The following is a 22,659-nucleotide window of genomic DNA, read 5'->3' on the forward strand; positions in this document are numbered from 1 at the left end:
GTATTTTCCCTATGGGGGTAGATTTGTAGCTAATCTCCAAATAAATACAGTACAGTCCAAAAGTTTGGAACCACTAAGATTTTTAATGTTTTTAAAAGAAGTTTCGTCTGCTCACCAAGGCTACATTTATTTAATTAAAAATACAGTAAAAACAGTAATATTGTGAAATATTATTACAATTTAAAATAACTGTGTACTATTTAAATATATTTGACAAAGTAATTTATTTCTGTGATGCAAAGCTGAATTTTCAGCATCATTACTCCAGTCTTCAGTGTCACATGATCCTTCAGAAATCATTCTAATATGCTGATCTGCTGCTCAAGAAACATTTAATGTGTACAATTGTAAAAAATATTTGTGTACAATATTTTTTTTCAGGATTATTTGATGAATAGAAAGTTCAAAAGAACAGTGTTTATCTGAAATCTAATCTTTTGTAACATTATAAATGTCTTTACTGCCACTTTTGATTGATTTAATGCATCCTTGCTGAATAAAAGTATTCATTTCTTTAATTTCTTTAAAAAAAAAAACGGTAGTGTATAATGCTACAGAAGCTTTGTATTTCAGATAAATGCTGTTCTTTTGAACTTTCTATTCATCAAGGAATCCTGAAAAAAAAGTACACAACTGTTTTCAACATTGAAAATAATCATAAATGTTTATTGAGCAGCAAATCAGCATATTAGAATGATTTCTGCAGGATCATGTGACACTGAAGACTGGAGTAACGATGCTGAAAATTCAGCTTTGCATCACAGGAATAAATTACTTTGTCAAATATATTTAAATAGTACACAGTTATTTTAAATTGTAATAATATTTCACAATATTACTGTTTTTTACTGTATTTTTAATTAAATAAATGTAGCCTTGGTGAGCAGACGAAACTTCTTTTAAAAACATTAAAAATCTTAGTGGTTCCAAACTTTTGGACTGTACTGTACATTATGATCCACAAATAAATGTAAAGATATTCACAAAAAATAATCATATGCACAAATGAATAGAATGAGATCCACAAATATATGTTAGGAGTTTCACAAAAAATAATTAAATTCACAAATAAATAAAATGAGATTTGCTAATAAAAAACATATTCACAAATATGTTTTTATGTCACAAGCACAACTCTGCATTTATTTGTGAATCACCACTTGTACATTTGTGGATCTCTTCCTGCGCATTTGTGGATTCTGAAACAATTCTAGCTTCACGACTGCAGACAAATCCACAAATAGGTCGACTCCACCCACTGACTACTCAAGCCAATCAGATGACGGCCATGTTGCGCTAACGCTGCACTCACGTTTTGCTTTACAATCGGGGCGGGAACAGACTCTGAAAGGAGCTCCGTACTATTTCACCATGGGCGCATCATTTGAATTGAGCTGAAGTGCTCTTTGTGTGATTAAAAACACCCCGTTTACAAAATGTAACTTTATTGTGATTAATCTTTTAATTTGTTTTGTACATATTTTTGTGGGTGTAATTATGTATAAGGTCTGTATTATCCGTCTTACAAAGTGGGACTTTCTTATTTTGACGGGTATCATGGTCTGAGTGTTACTGATCACTGCAGTAATGAACGAGAACGTGTGCTTATTATTACGGTTCATTTGAATTTTCTGATGGATAGAAAATTTACCAGCAGCACGGTGAGAGACGACGAGTCAGTGGCAGTAAAGGGATGTCCCGTTCAGTAGCTATAATAGCACACTTGCACAATACCTATAATAATACCAAATATGAGCCTGAATGAGCATCAGTGATGTACAGTACCAGTATGAGCCTCGGCATCACTGCAGCTATAATTTTGAATAATGCAAATAAAGAGGTTGCAATGCTGAAAAATATTTTTTTGGATGCTGTAAATAACTTTTACAATAAAAATCTATTAAGTCGAATTCATCTGAAATAAGTGTTTGACTGCTGGACGTTTTACTTTTAAATGAAATGCATAATCTATAGGCTATTTAATTCAATAACTTGTCACATTTAAAAAGTCTAGATCTTCTCTACAAACAATGGTAACGTTAACACGTTTAATTCATGTTTAAAATATTATTTATGGGCCTGTTAATGTTTAATACCTGGTTTGCTGCTCATATCTGTCAATGTTTGATTGGAAAAACTGGGAAATGCTGTTGTTATGTGACAACAGTTTAATCTGTTTTGTAAACTTGCATGTTTATCACAAGATTAAATCCAGTTAGATAAGTTAATAGCTAATTATTGAGGCTTTCTGTTCAATCTAATGTGACGCTTCCATAACGCATCTGTATCCAATATACATTTGTTGTTCCCATAACGGAGAGCACTGTTTCTTTGGCATTTTTAAACACACAGTCAACGAAATATACATTTTGAACCTCTTTTTACTGTACCATTGTTTAAGAACCCTCTACTTCCTTCATAAGCCAATGCAGGACGAGACTGCCCCCGATTGAAAAGAAAAACGTGATTAGCTGTAGCGAAAGTGTGCTGTGATTGGTCAGCGCAACGTGGCCAGTATCTAATTGGCTTGAGTCGTCGGTGGGTGGAGTCGACCTATTTGTGGATTTGTCTGCAGTCGTGACGCTAGAACTGTTTCAAAATCCACAAATGCACAGAAGGCATTTCACAAATGTAGTGGTGATTAATTAATTAATACAGAGTTGTGCTTGTGACATAAAAACATATTGGTGAATAGTTTTTTTTTTTTTATTAGCAAATCTCATTTTATTTATTTGTGAATTCAATAATTTTTTGTGAAACTCCTAACATATATTTGTGGATCTCATTCTATTCATTTGTGCATACACTTATTTTTTGTGAATATCTTTACATTTATTTGTGGATCATAATGTATTTCTTTGGAATTTTGCTACAATTCTAACCCCATATTTTCCCTCCACCTCTACCCAAAAATGTCCTGTCATACCTTCAGTTCTTTGAAAATAAACTACAAATTTATAAATGAATATTCATACAAGCTGGTGATAATGTATGAGGCAAGCAGTTTAAAAAAGTGTGTGTTCTCAAATGACCCCTTGAGTTTGAGCTGCTCTATGGACCCCCCACTCCCCCCACTGTGGCGTATAACTCTAAAATGATTCTGTGTCCTTAACAAATCTGCTATTTTCCACATCTTTATATTTGATGAACAATTGCAAATAGAATCCATGAGAGTTGGAGATGAGCATAATTAATGTTTATTTATATATATATATAATATATAATGATGTACAGATGACGGTAATTATTTTGTTCTGTGTGCCGGGAAATTGATTCTCTTTATTTGACTTGAGGTTAAACATTGACCACTGCATGTAAATAAAATCCTCTGGCTAATCCTCTATAAAGATGTCCCTCAGTCCATTTGCTTCAGTGTTTTTTTTCTAATCTCAGCTCAGGAACTGGAATGAACAGCATGGAGTGTAAGCAGTGGTTGAATTGTTTAATGCTTGCAATGATATGTCCTCTTGTTGCAGGTAAGTCTTTTTTTTTTTTTTGCTTAATCAAGATAAATGCATTCTGAAATTTAGAGACAAACCATCTTTCAGCAAGAAAAGAATATCTTAAAATAAAGGTAATTTTAAAGACGATGTGATGGACAGTTCACAAATAATCTAAATCGGTATTTTGATAAATTATATTTTCCCCCTGGAAATGAAACCGCATCAAAAGTTCTTTTTTCTTGTGACCTCCTCCATTGATCCGGTTGTTTCTACTATAGGTGCTCCATCCTCCATGTCCAAAAGGCATGGATCATGTCCCAAGGAGAATCTAAACATGACTGGAGGGAGCTTTGTTCTTTCTAAAGGCTATTCAGATGGGAGTTTTCTAAAATACATCTGTCCAGATGGATATTATCCATCGGTTCAGTCACGTCTTTGTCAATATGGACTCTGGACCCCAAAGACCAGCACCCGAAAAACCCCAGAGTGCAAAAGTAAGGAACAAGACATTATCATATGGGTGAACGTGATTTCACCACGTACAACGTTCCTGGATCAACAACTTTGTTGATCCTGGAACAACATTTAAATCAACCAATCAGTTTGGAAGACCAAGTTTAGAGTTTTGGGCTTAAAACAAGGGTTAGGTGCTTCTACATCAGTATTGTTCACCTATCATTTGATTTTAGGGATAAGTTATAAGACTACATTTTTGGACAGGACTGATGTTCCACTTCCAGGATCAACAAAATATGTTGATGCAGGAACATGTTGTACTTGGTGAAATCACATTGATTTTGTGTGATTATACCATGAATAAAAGCTGGACTTATTTATTTTGAGTTCTGTACTTTATTCTTTTTTTTTTTCTTTTTTTTTTTTTAATCTATGACTGCTTCAAAACATCTCTTCTACAGAATGTGTTTATTTATGCTTTTTTTCCTAGAGGTCACATGTCCCAATCCTCGTGTTTTGGAGAATGGAGAGGTGACCCCATATAAAGAGAGGTACTATGTAAATGACACAACCACCTACTCGTGTCATTCTGATTATAAGTTCCGTGGCTCTGCGATCCGTGTTTGCAAACCTAATGGGAAATGGAATGGAAGCACACCAATTTGTGGACGTGAATGTGAGTAATTAACATTGTTTTCAGCAGTTTCCATGAACTAAGTGAATATAAAAATGCAAATTTAGTTCCTGGTATAATACCTCCTGCAAGTTAAATCCATATACCAGAGTCCTTGGGTTCAGCTTACTGATTTGTGATGTGTATTCTGATGTGTTTTTTATCTGATGTTATGTGAGTTCAACACAGTTTTAGCAGAAATTTCATCAGACGTGTTTTCTCCATGCATCTGCCAAGATCAAAATAAGGGTCCACTGATTTTCACTTCCATTTGTCTCTTTGTTACTTTCTCACAGCTGATCACTGTCCTGATCCTGGCGTTCCCCCTGGTAGCAGTCGAACAGGCCACATGTTTAATACTGACGACAAAGTCACGTACCGCTGTGACAGTTCATTGACCTTGATTGGTTCCAAAGAGCGAGTGTGTCAGGACGGTGGCCAGTGGTCAGGGACAGAGCCACAATGTTACGGTGAGTCTTCAAAGAGCTACATTGAAGTTCCAAAATGATGTGCCCTGTATGGACTTGTGTTCTCAAAAATAAGAGCTTTTGAAATGTGGCTTTTCTGGATAATACACCTATAACGTTGTGATGTAAATACTGTACAGCGCATTTCACATACGACACCCCAGAGGAAGCGTCAGCAGCTTTCAGCAGTTCTCTAAAGTCAAATCTAGCAGTTTCTCAACAAGATGAAGAAGAAGGTACCTTTGTGTGACTTTAAGCCTTAATCATATATAAATACATTATATGCACACATTTTGCTCAGAAAAAGAAAACAATCATATCAACAAATTTAAACGTGAGTGCCTTGTTCTTTCTGTCTTCAGGTCAGCATGGGAAGAAAGTAAGTTTGGATCAGGGTGGAAAACTTGATATCTACATTGCTGTGGATGCATCTGACAGCATCGATGAGGAGGATTTTATCAAGGCAAAAAAAACCATTAGAACGCTTATAGAGAAGGTATGTAGAGAAGGTATGAAGGTATGTTTCTGTAGTAAAGTTGTAAGACTACTTATTTAGGCTTTTTTTTTTAGGCTACTGATGTAGGTAATTTCTTAAATCATTCTAAAAGCAATCATTTAATTGCTGTTAATTCTGATGTTACAGGTTTGTAAAAATTCATCAGTAACCGATATTTGAAAATCATTAACAATTTGATGCTTTCAATAGTAAACTTGACTTTTAACTTCATATCCTTGTCGAATGCATCCATAATGAGCCTTAAAGGGTTAGTTCTCCCAAAAATTAAAATTCTGTCATTAATTACTCGCCCTCATGTCATTCCAAAGCTGTAAGACTTTCGTTCATCTTTGGAACACAAATGAAATCTTTTTGATGAAATCTGAGAGCTTTCTTTCCCTTCATTGACAGCTATGCAACTGACACTGTGGCGCTTCAAAAAGTTCATGAAGAGATCGTAAAACTAATCCATATGAATTGAGTGGTTTAGTCTAAATTTTTTGAAGAGACACAATTGCTTTATATGATGAACAGTGCCAAGCAGGTTTGGTTCAGCTTCTGTTTACCCTTGCAGTGTAAAAAAAATAAATAAAGTTGAGCTAACTTTAAAAAAATAAGGCAACATATCACATTCAACTTTTTAACCCTCTGGCCCTCTTCATTTAGGAGTCACACTGGCCTTCTTTACGGTCAAAAGTAACCTTTTTGTTTTTCAGGAAAACCAATGTAATATATTCTTATTCAATAATATTTTTTGATTATTATATAAAATCTTGAGGGTATTTTATGATACTATGCAATATTTATACAATTTTTATTAGCTATTTTTTCCCATTGAAAATAATCAAAATACTAACATATTTTTGAATTATTTTTCAATTAAAGCAGTATTCCATGTTAAAATAGAGACAAGGCATTTAAAATCCATTTTTTTGAAGGTAGAATAGTGCCATTTGGTGAGAGTAAAAAAAGAAAAACTTATGCAATGCCATGTTGTAACCACTAGATTCCTATTGAGCTCTATATAAAGTGGCTTTTAAATTCTCTAGTGGTTTTTGGACACAAACACTTATTTTTATTAAGTTTTGGATTAGGATTTATACTTAGACATTCTCAAAGACTACTTTTTGTCAAGGTTTAGATTTTTTGAAGTGTCGGTTTTTGCATTAATTTTACTACAGTCAAACCTGAACACAGAGGAGGACATTTTATCACACATAACATCAAAATTCAATAAATATAACAAAAATTAACAGGTGTGTTTTATAACAGCTTAATAAATCTGGGTCTGATCTGATTTCATCCTCTTAGTTTTGGCTCAATTTTACCATATTGTTACAGCCACACTGGTTCATTTGTGTGTGTATAATGGTGTGTTGTGTGTGTGTTTGAGTGGGTGTTTCTGTTTTGTACTCTCTGTGTTTTAGAGTGTAACCTCTTTCTTGCTGTTCATTTTTTTACTGCTTTGTGGCTGAATTTGCTCTGTGTTAATAGTCATGCTAGTTCATACAGTATATATGTGTGTGTTTGGGGAGGGGGTTGGGGGGTTTGGTGTGTCTATTTTGCACTATTGGCATTTTAGAGTGTCCCCCCTTCAGTGCTGTGCACTTTTTTTCTGCATTTGTAGTTTGTACCAACAAAAGATTTGAGTTTTCGTATTTTTTTGTATTTCCCAATAATTTCCTATGTCAGTCATTTTTGACTGAAAAGAAGGTAAGTGTGACTATTTTTTACGACCCTTTAACATGTCCGAATCATGTCCTAGATTTTTTGTGTGTGTGTGTTCATATTGCTAATGCGACACAAGTCACCAAGTGTCATCTCATTCCAACAAAGCTACAATTTTTAACATTTCAAAATATAAAATTTTTTGGTCAAATGACCGAAAAGGGCCAGAGGGTTAAGTTAACTCAACCAATTCGCTCCAGTTAAAATCAACTTAAATACGTTTGTTCATCTAATGAGTACCAGGTAATCTTTCGGAAACAGATATTGGAAGCAAAAAACAATTCTAATATATACAGTGCATCCGGAAAGTATTCACAGCGCTTCATTTTTTCCCACATTTTGTTATGTTAGTATGTATGTTCCAAAAGGGATTAAATTACTTATTTTCCCAAAAATTCTACAAAAAATACCCCATAATGACAACGAAAAATAAGTTTGTTTGAAATCAAAATAAAAAATGAAAAAAAAAATCACATGTACATAAGTAGGACTGTCATGATATTAGATTTTTCCAACCATGGTTATTGTGGCCAAAAGAATTCACAATATATCGCGATATCTATAGAATCCTTGGGGGAACAATCAGTCTAAATAATTTTTTGTTTATTTAGTTTTTTTTCTTTCAGGGTTGCTGCACATTTTTTAAAATCAAATTTAAGACCTGAAGAAATAAAAAATAATACTAGCATAGTAGCCTATACATTATGGCTGTTACCAATCCGATGAAATCATTATCAACAAAATTTATCAATTTGTCAACATAAATTTAATTTAATATTTAAATATGGATTTTTTTCTAATTTTTACTTTTTAATTAAAATGTCCCTTAAATATGAAACTAAACTAAACTGCCAGTAGGCGGCAGCAAGTCACTGTCTTAATGAGTGAGTGAGTGAGCCAACCGATTTGTTCAAATGCCTGTTTCATTCAGGAACGAAGCTCTGATTCATTTGTTCTAAACGCGGATTCAGTCAGTATAACAAAAACATTTCTGTTGCACGGGGGCTCTGTTCTGCTGTTCATAATTTTGAAATTTTCGTTGGCGAAATAAAGGGGAAAAAAAACAATATTAACAATACTGTGTCTAAAATGTAACACATTGTTCATTTAACAATAAGTAATATTATTCATAATAATATTAATCATAATACAACTACATCTCATAATATGATATAATGACAAAAACTCGTCAGGGCAAAAAAATGCCTGTGTATCTTGAATTTTGAGGACATAGAACTGCATGCATAGCTACATCACACTGAATAAGACGAGTACAGAAAACGCGGTAGGCTACTTATTAAAAGAATCACCCTTTATTTACATATATGCACACAAAATCGCTGTTATTGGGTTAATATAACATTTCCCATTCCATGACTACGCATACATTAGCCAAAGGGTAAAAAAAAAAAAAAGTATGCCTATACTTTGGCCTTTGGCGTGCTTCAAGAGGGAAATAGTCCCCAACAATCCACTGTATATTTGTATTCCACTCTGGAACGGTCACGGTTCACAATCCAAGCAATTCCCGAAGTATAAAATCAAGTCGAACTCTAAATTCGATCTTAATGTAAATTATGTTTCACATTATGGAAGCAAAATGCATGTCATTTCATGTGGACTTGAACTATTTCAGTATATGTTCATGCTATTGTTAATATCTTGCTATTTTGTTGCTCATGCTATCATTAATGATAACATTTAAATCCAGCATTTTGATTAGATAGCAGACAGATGTTGTTTCCAACTCTAAATTTTTATGTTCTTTCCCAAAAGATAAGTTATTATCAGGTCTCCCCAAACTATGAGATCCTGATGTTTGCTACAGATGTTACACCGATAATCTCTATGAGGGACTTTAAAAGTAATGAAGATGCAAGAAACCTAACAAAGGTTTTTGTAGAGCTGGACAATTTTAATTATGAAAGTAAGTATGACTCTGAGTCTTATTGTATATATTGATACAGTCAGATTTAGAGATGATTATTACAGAAAAATGTGTCATGCCAAAATAGTACATTTAGGGGAACAACAACTTGTTACAGGGGCAATATCCTCAAAAAGTTCTTATAGGCACCCTTTAGGTTCTGATATATACCCTTGAGATACTAATAGACACACTAAAATTATGTACAATGGTGTTGCGTTTGGGAGTTCTGCCCATGTGACAAGCTGTTGTACCCTTAAAGGGGTGTGTGTGTGTGTGTGTGTGTGTGTGTGTATACATATATATATTACAGTCTAGACTTGAGGAAATTATATTAATTCGTTGCTGTCTAATGTAAGTTAAAATGAAACAGATCATATATTCTGTTTTTTAAAAAAAAATCCCATTTCATGTTGTAATTTAGATTGATTTAGATTTAATGTAGTCGCTTGTTTTTAAAATCAGAAAATGTTTTCCATTAACTTTCTGATTGTAATATTTGTTTGTGTTTTTGTAACAGAAAAAGGTGAACGAACAGGTACCAATATCGCCAAAGCCTATTTCACCATTTTAGAGAGCATGACATTAGAGGAGCTCACCGATCCAAAGGGCTTCCTTGAGACCCAACATGTCATCATTATGTTCACTGATGGTATTTACATCTATCCCATTCATAGTTTGCTTTTACTGTTTTACTATTCTAACTACACACATGTATGTGTGTATGTATGTATGTATATGTACGATGTACCCACACATAATTTTTGGTGGGTTAAATTTTGATCGTAAAAACTAATCCATATGAATTGAGTGACTAAGTCCAAATTTTCTTAAGAGACTCTATCGCTTTAAATATTATTCACATATAAACATTGATCGCCCTGGAGACCTACACGCAGGTGAGAGGGGGAGGTGCAGACAGGTACAGCTCGGGCAGTCATGACTGGTCAGGGGCCTCGGGCGGCCATGGCGGGTCAGGTGCCCCACCCACATGTGTCCCACCCACATGTTCCCCACATGTTCCCCACCCACGGGTACACTGCCTGTGGCTTCGCGGCGGCCATTTTCTTTGGCGGTTTGGGCTTTGCGGCGGGCAGAATGTGGAGGAAACTGGCAGTGGGTGAACTGACCAGGCCACGTGTTTTTCTGAGGGAACCGGATGAGGAAGACATGTTTTCTCTTGAACCTCTTCAATTTCGAAATCAGAACCATTTAAAAAGAGAATCAGATTAATAGACTCGACTAGGGAAAAGGAACAGGCAGGTTCAATATAACGGATTGTGTCCTCGATAATATTATTGCAATAGATTTGTAAAATATTTTATTGTTGAGACCCATTCAAAAGTATGGAACGTGTAGCATTTAAAAACTTGAAGAAATTGAGAAGAAATAATTCAAATTAAATTTAAAAATGCAAGTTAGTTATAGTAAAGTTGACCCCATTTTTAAAATAACCCTCCCAAGCCTGTTTATACATAGATAACAATGACACTCAGACATGAATGGAACAGAAAGGGAATCAGAAAACAAACTCAAAACGTAATAAAAAAATAAAACACAAGAATGAACCTCACTGATTCATGAGGAAGCTCAAACGTGATGCGTAACACACGAGAATGAACCTCATTGGCTCCTGCATGTCAAGCAAATGTGCCAGAGCTTCCGTTTATTATAACTGATGTGTGAGTTGATGAATGTTTATATGTGAATATAAAAGGTTGCTCTTTATTTTACAGTACATGCACTTACACATATTTACAGTGGTAACATGGGTTAAGGTTAGGTTTAGGGGTAAGTTCAGGGTTATTACCCAGTCATTGTACTTACAATAATACGTACATAGTATGTACATGGGGAACAGGACTGAAATAAAGTGCTACTGAATAAAAGCCTAAATTAAATCTGTTCATCATAAAGTGATCATGTCTCTTCAGAAAATTTGGACTAAACTGCTCAATTCATATGGATTACTTTTACAATCTCTTAATGAACTTTTTGTTAAAAAAAATCATGTCTATGGAAAGTCTCCATAAACATGAAAACCCAAAAGGTATTACCTATAAATTAGAGTTCAACTTTGAAACAAATATTCACTACAACTGATCTCATCTTGCTTCGTAGGTCAAGCAAACATGGGGGGGAATCCCATACCTAAAGTGAACCAGATCAAACATCTCGTCATCAAAAATGATCCAAAGCGAGAGAAGAAACTTGGTGAGCAATGAATTTTATTAATCATAATTATGATCATAATATAATGACTAGTAGTGTTTTTCAAATTTGTCTTTCATTTACAAGCAGTATCATCAGGGATTGCACATATTGATTTAGAAGACTTTATTATTGATTTCATATTGATATGAATGTGTCCTCTCTTTCCAGATCTTTATGTATTTGGAGTTGGAGATGTATATAAGGATGACATAAATGACATGGTGTCACAGAGGGACGAAGAAAAACATTTCTTTATGCTTCCAGACTTGGACAAGGTGCAGGAGACATTTGACAGCATGATTGGTACTGTAACTATAATTTGTAGATTTAATAGATATACATTTTTAGATATAATATTTATTGATTTATAGAAATAAATTTCCTTCGTCCTTCTGTTCAATTCAAACACAGTGCATTTAGATGTGTCATAGCAGGCTTGACTCCATTGATGGAAATGTCAATAATTGTGTGTGTGCGTGTGTGCGTGTGTGCGTGTGTGTGTGCGTGTGTGAGTGCGTGTGTGAGTGCGTGTGTGTGTGTGTGTGTGTGTGTGAGAATGCATTAGTTTGAAAATGTTGAATCACAATGAGATTTTGTGATTGACATTTTCTTCAAAATTTCTACTTTTGTGTTTTATGAAGCAGAGAAAGTCATACAGGTTTGGAACTACATGGAGGTGAATGAATGTTGACAGAATAAACTGACTTAAGGAACCTCTAGTTCTTATCATGTAATGAGTGATTGTTCTTATGTACCTGCTTCCTTACACAGATGAGAGCACCAGTGTAGGATTGTGTGGGATTCATCAAGACTATGACAAAGATAATAAACGACGTGCATATCCCTGGTTGGCACAGATCAATGTTGCTGTAAGCATAACCTTTTTCATTATATTATTATTATTATTATTATGATAGATAGATAGATAGATAGATAGATAGATAGATAGATGGATGTTATATGGCTAAAGAGATGAAGCATGACAGTATCTTTCTTTTCTGCTCTTAATAGCGTCCTCCACAAGGTTCAAACTGCATGGGGTCATTAGTTACCTCAAGTTTCATCTTGACAGCAGCTCACTGCTTTAAAGAGGGAGACAAAGCTGATAAGATAACAGTTACTCTGGAAAAAGGCCTGGGTAATGTTGTGTCCTGAACTGATACATCCATATTGTCAGACCAATTAATGAAGAAAAATGTGTTATAGCACAAATCTTATCAATGATGTTTACTTATCCTTTTGCAGCTGTAAAAGTGGAAGAATACATTCTTCATCCTGACTATAACAACACAGCAAAACAGCACATGGGAATAAAGGAAAATTATGAATTTGATGTAGCTCTTATAAAGCTGAAAAAAGCTGTTACGATGAGTGTTAATCTACGGTGAGTATGTAACTTGATGTTACCTTATTGAGAATAATAATAAAAAGCTGAATTAATTAAAGAACATCATGTGTATCTCTATACAGACCAATCTGTGTCCCCTGCACCAGAGAAACCAATGGAGCTCTGAAACTTTCAGACAGTGACGGGACGTGTAAAAAACATGGTAAAGTACCAGATAAGATATCTGCCAGACATGCTGCATGCAGAACCATATCAAAATGTTTGTCACATTAATAATTAAATGTAGATGTATTAAACATTAAACAACATACAAACATAAAATGTCATACATTTTTCTCCATGTTTTTGTTACAGAGGAATTACTAATGAGCAACGAACTTGTGGAAGCTTCTTTTACATCTCAAACGGAGCCCGCTACTGATGTACCACGAAAAATAAGAAACATCACAATCAAGCGTGGAAAATATGTAATGATTTTATTTTTATTTCTTATCTGATGTGTAGTTTACATTTAAAAAGTATCAAATTCTCCAGTGAATTATGAGTCATTAGTTTTTCTAAAATTGTATATCTAGAAGAGAGAGGCTGTATTTTAAATGCATGTTGTATATTTTTTAAAAGCAAATTTTGTCAAGGTTTAAAAGAATATGAACAAACTAAAAGCAACAAAACTTTAACTTTGATTTTATGGGGCCTTTAAAATATACTGCATATACTGCACAATCATATGCTAGGACTTGAATTTCATTTAGCCATTTAACATTTATTATGTGAAACATGCAACAGAAATTGTTTGAATCTATAAAAAAATATTTAACCTATAAAATCTATAAAAATATTTCATCCACAACAATCTAAGAAAACTTCTCGGTGTACTTATTCTTTAGCGGGATGCTTGTGTTGAAGATGCAAAAAAAGCACCAGGAAACAACGTGACAAACGCAAAGGATGTAGTTACAGACAATTTTCTGTGCAGTGGTGGTACTGAACCAAAAACAGATGATCTTGCCTGCAAAGGTATGTTTGATTTTTGCCATTTTGACAGCAGCTTATATTAGGCTTTAAGATATACCATTTAGGTCATAACATTTGTTGATAACCTTTTAATCATTAAAATCTATTAATTAATTTATATAATTTTTATATAGTTTCTTGTGTTTGCATGTCATTTTGTAATAGGTGAATCAGGAGGGGCCACTTATGTGAATCAAAAAGATCGACTGATTCAGGTGAGATTTCCACTCCATTGCTCATATAAAATGGCTCTTCAGGGAGGGGGCAACATTAATAGGGGTGTGCCAAACAAAGTAATTACAATTTATGGTCATGTGACCCAGGTGAGTCCTCACAATTCATTTTAAAGCTAGATGGTGGAAGAATTTTAGTTGTATAAACAGAATAATTCAAGTTGTTTTGTTGTGATGTATTTCTCACATTTGCATTTTTCATGCATTATTTTAATTGTTATGTTATGTGACATTAGAAAAGATGGCAAGTTTTAAAGTTTAAAGGTGCCCAAGAATGCTTTTTCACAAGATGTAATATAAGTCTAAGGTGTCTCCTGAATGTGTCTGTGAAGTTTCAGCTCAAAGTACCCCATAGATTTTTTAAAATTAATTTTTTTAACTGCCTATTTTGGGGCATCATTAACAATGCACTGATTTACTCTCGGCGCCGCTCCCTTAAATCGCGTGCTCCCTGCCACATGAGCTGTCGACTATATTACAGCGCATTTACAAAGTTCACACAGCTAATATAACCCTTAAATGGATCTTTACAAGATGTTCGTCATGCACGCTGTATGCATGCTTCGAATTATGTGAATAAAGTATTTATTTGGATGTTAAAGTTTTATTCTGAGTGAATTTGAGGCTGTCTTCCGTGGCTAACGGCTAATGCTACACTGTTGGAGAGATTTATAAAGAATGAAGTTGTGTTTATGCATTATACAGACTGCAAGTGTTTAAAAAATGAAAATAGCGGCGGCTCTTGTCTCCGTGAATACAGTAAGAAACGATGGTAACTTTAACCACATTTAACAGTACATTAGCAACATGCTAACGAAACATTTAGAAAGACAATTTACAAATATCAGTAAAAATATCATGCTATCATGGATCATGTCAGTTATTATTGCTCCATCTGCCATTTTTCGCTGTTGTTCTTGCTTGCTTACCTAGTCTGGTGATTCAGCTGTGTGCAGCTCCAGACGTTAACTGGCTGCCCTTGTGTAATCCCTTTCATAATGTTGGGAACATGGGCTGGCATTATGCAAATATTGGGGGCGTACACCCCGACTGTTACGTAACAGTCGGTGTTATGTTGAGATTCGCCTGTTCTTCGGAGGTCGTTTAAACAAATGAGATTTATATAAGAAGGAGGAAACAATGGGGTTTGAGACTCACTGTATGTCTTTTCCATGTACTGAACTCTTGTTATTTAACTATGCCAAGATAAATTAAATTTTTGAATCTAGGGCACCTTTAAGAGCAAAGAGGAAACTCTCACATATACACATACATAGGGATGTTCACTTCAATTGGAATTTACCCAAAATGTGTTACAGGGTAAATTTAAGGATTAATTTGAAAGATGAGAAATAGGAACCTTTTTTAATATCTGTAAAATCTTTGATAGGTTGGTGTCGTAAGCTGGGGAGTGAAGGACCTCTGCACAAAAAGAAACCCGGACCCCCTTTCACAAGCACACACCAGAGATTACCATATCAATCTTTTCAGTGAGAAGATACAGTCATTCCTTAAAGAACACCTAGGAAATGACAATATAGATCACCCTCTATCTTTCTTCTGATTGTTTTAGCAGACTGAAACTGTGTGAGAGCAATCTGATAAAACACTTTGATTCATTTTCATTAATACGGTATATTAAGACAATTTTAAAGTGAAATAGCTGGTCTTTGTTAAAAATGAATCTACTTTATTATCAACAGTCTTTCATGTGTTATTCCTTTTAATTTTAATATCTATGTTATGTTTGTTTATTACTATCTGTATGTCTACCCAATGGCAGGCAGGGGAGTATCATTACTTTTGCAATTTTGTTTGGTGATGCCAGGGGTGCAAAAATTGTGCACTGCAAATGGAACTACAAAATAATGACCACTGACACAGAAGTATATTTTGAAACACAATGCCACAGTGTTTTGGGGCATTTTTTTGTGTGAAATCAACCTACAAATTGCTACTATAGGTTCATAGTCTCTGTACATCTCACACACACACACCACCTTTAATCTCATCATTTTAAATCAATCTTGTTTCAATTTTAAATAAAATTTCATATTAATGTAATGAAAAGTTTGAAACTAGTAAGTTTTAATCTTTTTTTTTCCCCTCTTTTCTTTTTCAAGCTCCCAGTTTGTAAATGTGTTAGCGGCTAAATTGGTCAAATATTATCCAGATGTAGAACAATGCATAATTGATTATATATATATATATATATATATATATATATATATATATATATATATATATATATATATATATATATATATATATATATATGTGAGCAGAAGCAGCAGTGCAGCGATCGTTTCGGCGCTGGGTCTATTTTTGCTGCGCTGCTAACGCTCAATTAAAGTGAAAGTAGCCTACACCTTTGATGGACAAAATAAATATGATTTCACACAAAAAGTGCTCAAAATGCACAGAATAAGCATATCTTGTGTGTTTTAACAAGAATTTAAGTATGTCATGAAAGAAAATCAATATTAAAAAATATTTATAGAAGATTTACTCATTTAAACTTGTTTTTAATTATTCAGTTTGGGCTAAAGTATGGTATATTATAGAAAACTAAACTAAACTAGCCAGAAAATATGATATATAAACATTATTTTAGTTATTACACAGACAGCAATATAGGCTCTTGCATACCCAAATCAAACCCGAGTTTGCTGTCTTTTTCGCCGAGTTTGCAGTCTTGTAAACATGTTCATGCGTCAGATGATGTAAAACACAAGCTTACCTCATTCGTGTGCAGCAATGGATGACACGAGGCTTTTATTTATTTATTTTTATTTAGGCTATTTTATGTTTATATGTGAGTGTTGTACACCTTGCATGTTAACAAACTTTCAAGACTATCAAGTTTAACAATGACCAATTATAAAAACAAATTTATAGCTGTCTTTGTAAAGAAATGCTCACTTTATATGTAGCTTCGAGCCGCTGCTGTGACGCTGTACAAACACTTCCAGTGTGAATACTCACGCGTCTCTGCAGCTGCAGTTCACGCTCACGCGCTGCTAACGCGCTGCTTCCGCTTGCGGTGTGAAGCCGGCCTAATGGGCCATTACAGTTCCTGCTCCAGCCTACAGGGGTGCTGCTGAGTATGGGCTTATAAACACATGCCCATGTCGGTCCCTACCTGGCCAAAAATGAAAAAAATTCACTTGATTTAACTTTTTTTTTTTTTTACTTGATTTTAACATGATTTAAAGCATGACCACCTGGGGACTTGAAAAATGTCCCCTCTTTGCTCGGTGGTCCCCTGTTAGTGAATGTGTAATGACACCATGGTCCCCTGTTAGATAGGTAGACAAGTACACACACACACACATATGACTTGATGTAATATTGTTTGTACACTGCTCTGATGATAAGATATTTTTTAAATAACCAATCATCCATATTATTGCCTTGACATCTGTAATGAGCAGCACACATCAAGATGACAGTCAATTTATACTGACTTCATCAGTGCTATTCTGACTTGCAGTACTACAACTCACAGTATGTTTCCTGTTTTGAGAATGATTACAATGAGTAATAAAAACCTTACAAGACTGCAGTTTCTGTAAGCAGTTCTACATCAGCAATTTTAGGGATTTTTTTTTTTTTTTCATTGAGCAGACAAGAAAGGTAGCATATCTGTGACACACTTGTTATGATGTCCCAAGTACATAAGCCATTCTGATAAATTTTCAAACATATAAGGGTGATTTAAACATCCTCTTCAACCATCTCAAAAAACTGTGTGCAAATTCACTCATTCATTGTCAGATGAAGCTTTCATTAATTCTTTTTCTTTGCCTGCAGTTCCTGTAAAGTAAGTTTCTAACATTATTACCAGTAAGCAAGGCTATCATTACAGTAAAATATAAAGGTGGGATAAGTAGATTTTAAATGCTGTTGAATATTGTTGAAATTTGAAATCAATCCGAACAACCCCACCCCTCTCTTCATTGCTCCACCTCCAAAACTCACTATCCAATCCTAACCACTCTGTTCCGTGTTGGTCTTGAACCCCGTCCCGATCACTGCTGGTAGGCGAGGTGAGTGCACTAACAATGATGCTAAAAAACGCATTCTCTATTGTCAGTGTGTAGTGGTTTACCTGCACAACTCGCACTAGCTGGCCAATGTTACACACGCAATGCGAGAGTGGATGTCTGTTTATCACAGTTGACGCACTACAAAATAATGCAAAGCGCAGTTGATGAACGAATGACAAGAAAGCACAAAAAAATGAACCCACAGTACACTAGAGTAAATACAAAGTGTTTGTTGTCAGTCGCCAACAGCACAGCAGCTCCAGATAATCAAAACCCAGTGTGCTCACATGTGAAGCGGAATCAAAGCAGTCTCCGCATCTTTTTTCAGGCCTTCCCGCTTAGCTCTCTCCAGCCCTGGAACAGAGCTAAGCAGAGATGTGATTTTCTGGGGGTTCTAAGATGGTGGCCAGGGAGTAACAGCAATTTTCACTAGCTCCCGCACCACTCAGCTAATTACCTGTATTTTATAAGTTAATTCGGACGCAACTCTGTGGCTTTGGTTATGTCAGTGTTGTAGTATGTCTTTGGAATCTTTTTGGCCACAATCTTTTTCGAAAATGCCTCGTTCTACCAAAAAAACAGAGAAAAAGGAATCTTCATCGGCCACGTTGGATGTTTCGCCGGAACAAGGTGACAGTGAAGAGAACGACGAGGTTGAGCTAAGCCCAGCCATGGCCAAGGCGTTTCAGCACATGACGGAGATGATTTCCAAGACAATAGACATCAAACTTGATCCCTTAGCAGAGATTATACATACTCATTCACAGGAGTTGGAAAATTGCAAATCTCGACTGGATGAAGCCGAGCGAAGAATCGTTTCGGCGGAGGAATTAGCTGATAGCATGAAGGCTCGTGTTCTGACTCTGGAAAATCAAGTTGCGTCGCTCACTGAGCACGTTGATGATCTAGAAAACAGAGGACGGCACAAAAATATTCGTATTGTTGGCTTACCAGAAGGGGTAGAGGGCTCAAATGCGGTGGCTTTCCTCCAAAAATGGATCCCAGAGTTTCTTCAGCTGCAGACCGAGGGACCTTATATCAAAATCGAAAGAGCTCACCGTACTCTAGCTCCCAGACCAGGTGCCAAGGAGAGACCTAGGCCGTTAGTGGTGCGTATGCATCACTTTGGAGACAGACAGAGGATTCTTGAGGCAAGTAGAAAGTTGTCTATGGATGGAAACTTGTGGTTTGAAAACTGCAAATCTCCTTTTTTCAAGATTTCTCCGCTGCAGTGCTCCGAAAGCGTAGAGTTTGATTCGGTTAAACTACGCTTGCAGGAGATCGGTGCCCGCTATGCAATGTTTATTTTATTTTTTTCTTTCTATCGAATGTTCCATTGCCCGGAAATGGTTGTACTTTTGTTATTATGTTTGTGTTTTTTCGTTGTATGTTCAACTTATGTACAGGAGACTGTATAAAGGTAAAGTTTCAGTTTGTTTATTTCATTTTTCTATTTTATACATTTACGATATTAAGACTTATTATGTATAGATGGTTATCAATAATTTAAGAGTTTCTACATGGAATGTAAGGGGTCTACATGGTAAAATTAAAATTAGGAAGGTTTTTGATTGGTTAAATAAGGAGCGTGTTGATCTGGCAATGCTGCAGGAGACCCACTTGAATGATAAGGATCACGCTGGCCTCAGACATAGGTGGATTGGTCAATTTTTTTTTTCTTCATTTACAACGAGTAGCAGGGTGGTAGCTATCGTTGTTAACAGAAATTTGTATGGAGAACATATAACGTTTTTAAATATATACTGCCCTCCAAACTTTTCTCCTGAGCCTCTTACAAAAGCTTTTTTGGATTTGTTAGAGACTGCTTCTGGTACTGTAATTGTAGGGGGGGATTTTAATTGTTTGTTGAATCCTTTACTGGATAGACTACCTTCAAAGAACTGCCCTCCATCTAAACAATCTAAAACGCTATCCGCTTTATGTAATGAGTTGGGTTATTCTGATGTTTGGCATGCCCTTAACCCTCTGCGCACAGAATTTACCTTTTATTCCCCTCCCCATAAGTGTTATTCTAGAATTGATTATTTTTTTGTTCCTAGTGCAATTCTGCAATATGTCTCCCGTTGCGCCATAATTAATACTGTTGTTTCCGATCATGCTGTGGTGCTATTGGATTTGTTAGTGGAAGGTGTGCCAAAACGTACTAAGCACTGGAGATTTAATACGTTATTGCTTAAAGACGACAAGTTTATTTCATACTTTAATTCTGAATTTAAGATTTTTTGGTCGATCAATTCAGAGTCTATCTGATCCATCTCTGTTATGGAAGACATGCAAAGCCTATATAAGGGGTCTAGCTATATCTTATTCCATTACTAAAAAACGGAAACAAGTAGAGAAGCAGGAATGCTTAGAGCTAGAACTTAAAAGGGCTACCGAAGATCATGTGAATGATGCTTCACCTGCTAATTTGGAGAAGTTGACCATAATACGTGCCTCCCTGGATGCTTTGTTGTCGCAACAGGCCAACGTTAAAATACTTTTTTCAAAGCAAAGACTGTATGAGCACGGCAATAAACCTAATAAGTATTTGTCTTATTTATTGAAAAACAAATCAGGCCCACAATTTATCACCTCTATTATGGATCCTTATGGTAAGCAATCATTTGATTCTGGGGTAATAAATGCTACATTTAAGCAGTTTTATTCTGACCTATATCATACTGAATATTCACCCCAACAATATAATGCTATGGTTAATTTCTTTGATCACTTAACGCTTCCTAGCATATCTGACGAACAGAGAATAGCTTTGAATGCCCCTATCTCAAGGGAGGAAGCCTTGGTCCGGACGGTCTGGTGTGTGAAATATATAAAGAATTTGAGCATCTGTTAATAGACCCCCTGTTATCTATGTTTGATCATTCATTTATGACAAACAGATTGCTACAATCGCTTAGAGAGGCCAACATTTCCCACATTTTAAAAAAAGAAAAAGATCCAGAGCTCTGTGTGTCATATAGGCCGATATCTCTTCTAAATGTGGATTTTAAATTGCTTTCTAAGATCCTTGCATTATGGTTGGAGAAAATACTTCCTCCTTTCATTGATGAAGACCAAACTGGTTTCATTAAGGGTAGAAGTTCAAGTAACAATATTAGAAGGCTTCTAAATGTCATTGAGCTCTCTCACAAATGTAACATTGACACTCTTATTTTATCGTTAGATGCGGAGAAGGCCTTTGACCGTGTGGAGTGGCCTTATTTATTTTATACCTTGGAGAGGTTTGGCCTCGGTGATAATTTTATCAGATGGGTGCGCATACTTTACTCTGCTCCACTTGCGGCAGTTGTCACTAATGGTCATAGGTCGGACAACTTTCCTCTGTCCCGTGGCACTAGACAGGGCTGTCCCCTCTCTCCATTGCTCTTCGCGATAGCAATAGAATCATTGGCTCAGGCGATTAGGGAGGGGGGCGGCCATCTCTGGTGTTTCAGTTGGTCTTAAACAACACAAGATCTCACTCTATGCAGATGATATCTTTCTCTTTTTGTCTAACCTGGATTCCTCTGTGCCTGCTTTAATAGATATTATTAATTCATTTGGGAAGTTCTCAGGGTATAAAATAAATTTTTCCAAATCTGTTGCTTTGCATCTAAGACTCCCAAGCACTAGGGTAATTAATTTGACATCCTTTCCATTTAAAGTGTCGGAGTCTGGTTTCACATATTTGGCAATTAGCATTACACCTACAGTTTGTCAACTGGCCAAAGTTAACTTTTTACCATTACTTGATAAAATTCACAATGATTTAAATAGATGGTCAGATCTCCCTATTTTCTGGCTCGGAAGAATTGCTGTAGTTAAAATGAATATAATGCCCAGGCTTCTTTACCCATTACAGATGATTCCAATCTTATTGCCGAATAAAAGAGTAAAGGAATTAACTGGATGGCTTAGTTCTTTTATATGGAATAAGCGGAAACCAAGACTAAAATTTTCAAAGTTGCAGCTCTCCAGCTCTAAGGGGGGTCTGGGTTTGCCAAACATTAGGAAATACCAATTGGCCTGTCAACTTAGATTTATTGCAGAATGGTTTTAGAGAAGATCCTGGATCTACTTGGCTTGATCTAGAGGCCTCACAGTTGTCATGCCCTCTGCAGAATCTGCTATTTGTTAGAAGTTCTAAGATAATCAAGGCACTATGTGAGAATGCAAATGTGTTTAATACAAGGAAGGCCTGGTCCATTATACGTAGGATTGAGGGCAGGGCTGGTATGTCTTCCCTACTGGCCCCTATTCACAATAACCCAGAGTTCATGCCTAGCCTCACAGATTCTGGTTTTAAACTATGGTATAGTTATGGGATATGTAGACTTAGTGATTTGTTTAATGAAGGTTCCCTATTATCTTTTGAAGACTTGGTTACAAAACACAAACTACCTAGATCCAATTTTTTCAGATTTTTGCAAATTAGGGATTATATTTTTAAAAGTACTAATCTTGTTACTAACCCATCCATGTCGGTCACTGAGAAGATTCTTTTAAATCCCCCACTGTGTAAGCAGATCTCTTGCTTTTATAATGCACTTTGCTTATATGAAGTGGTGACTATGCAAGAACTTAGAAGATTATGGGAGGAGGAGTTAC

General features: G+C 35.5%; 1 protein-coding gene across 1 annotated transcript; it reads left to right on the forward strand.

Moving 5' to 3' along the window:
* Positions 1-3,316: 3,316 nt before the first annotated feature.
* On the forward strand, positions 3,317-16,069 carry LOC125252216 (complement factor B-like). Its single transcript, XM_048165349.1, has 18 exons — positions 3,317-3,476; positions 3,722-3,937; positions 4,390-4,575; positions 4,869-5,042; positions 5,180-5,275; positions 5,402-5,535; positions 9,040-9,190; positions 9,711-9,842; positions 11,312-11,404; positions 11,573-11,707; positions 12,176-12,273; positions 12,416-12,542; positions 12,650-12,788; positions 12,875-12,954; positions 13,107-13,219; positions 13,640-13,769; positions 13,932-13,981; positions 15,390-16,069. The coding sequence occupies exons 1-18, from the start codon at positions 3,407-3,409 to the stop codon at positions 15,561-15,563; spliced, it is 2,298 nt and encodes a 765-aa protein (XP_048021306.1). The 5' UTR covers positions 3,317-3,406; the 3' UTR covers positions 15,564-16,069.
* The last annotated feature ends 6,590 nt before the right edge of the window (positions 16,070-22,659 follow it).

The sequence above is a fragment of the Megalobrama amblycephala genome, linkage group LG18 (assembly GCF_018812025.1).
Source record: "Megalobrama amblycephala isolate DHTTF-2021 linkage group LG18, ASM1881202v1, whole genome shotgun sequence".
Lineage (NCBI taxonomy): Eukaryota > Metazoa > Chordata > Actinopteri > Cypriniformes > Xenocyprididae > Megalobrama > Megalobrama amblycephala.

Excerpts from the sequence above, each read along its gene's own strand:
- LOC125252216 (XM_048165349.1), top strand. The coding sequence starts at position 3,407 with ATGAACAGCATGGAGTGTAAGCAGTGGTTGAATTGTTTAATGCTTGCA. Across the intron at positions 3,938-4,389 it reads AAAAACCCCAGAGTGCAAAA|AGGTCACATGTCCCAATCCT; the intron begins GTAAGGAACAAG and ends TTTTTTTCCTAG. Across the intron at positions 13,220-13,639 it reads CAATCAAGCGTGGAAAATAT|CGGGATGCTTGTGTTGAAGA; the intron begins GTAATGATTTTA and ends CTTATTCTTTAG.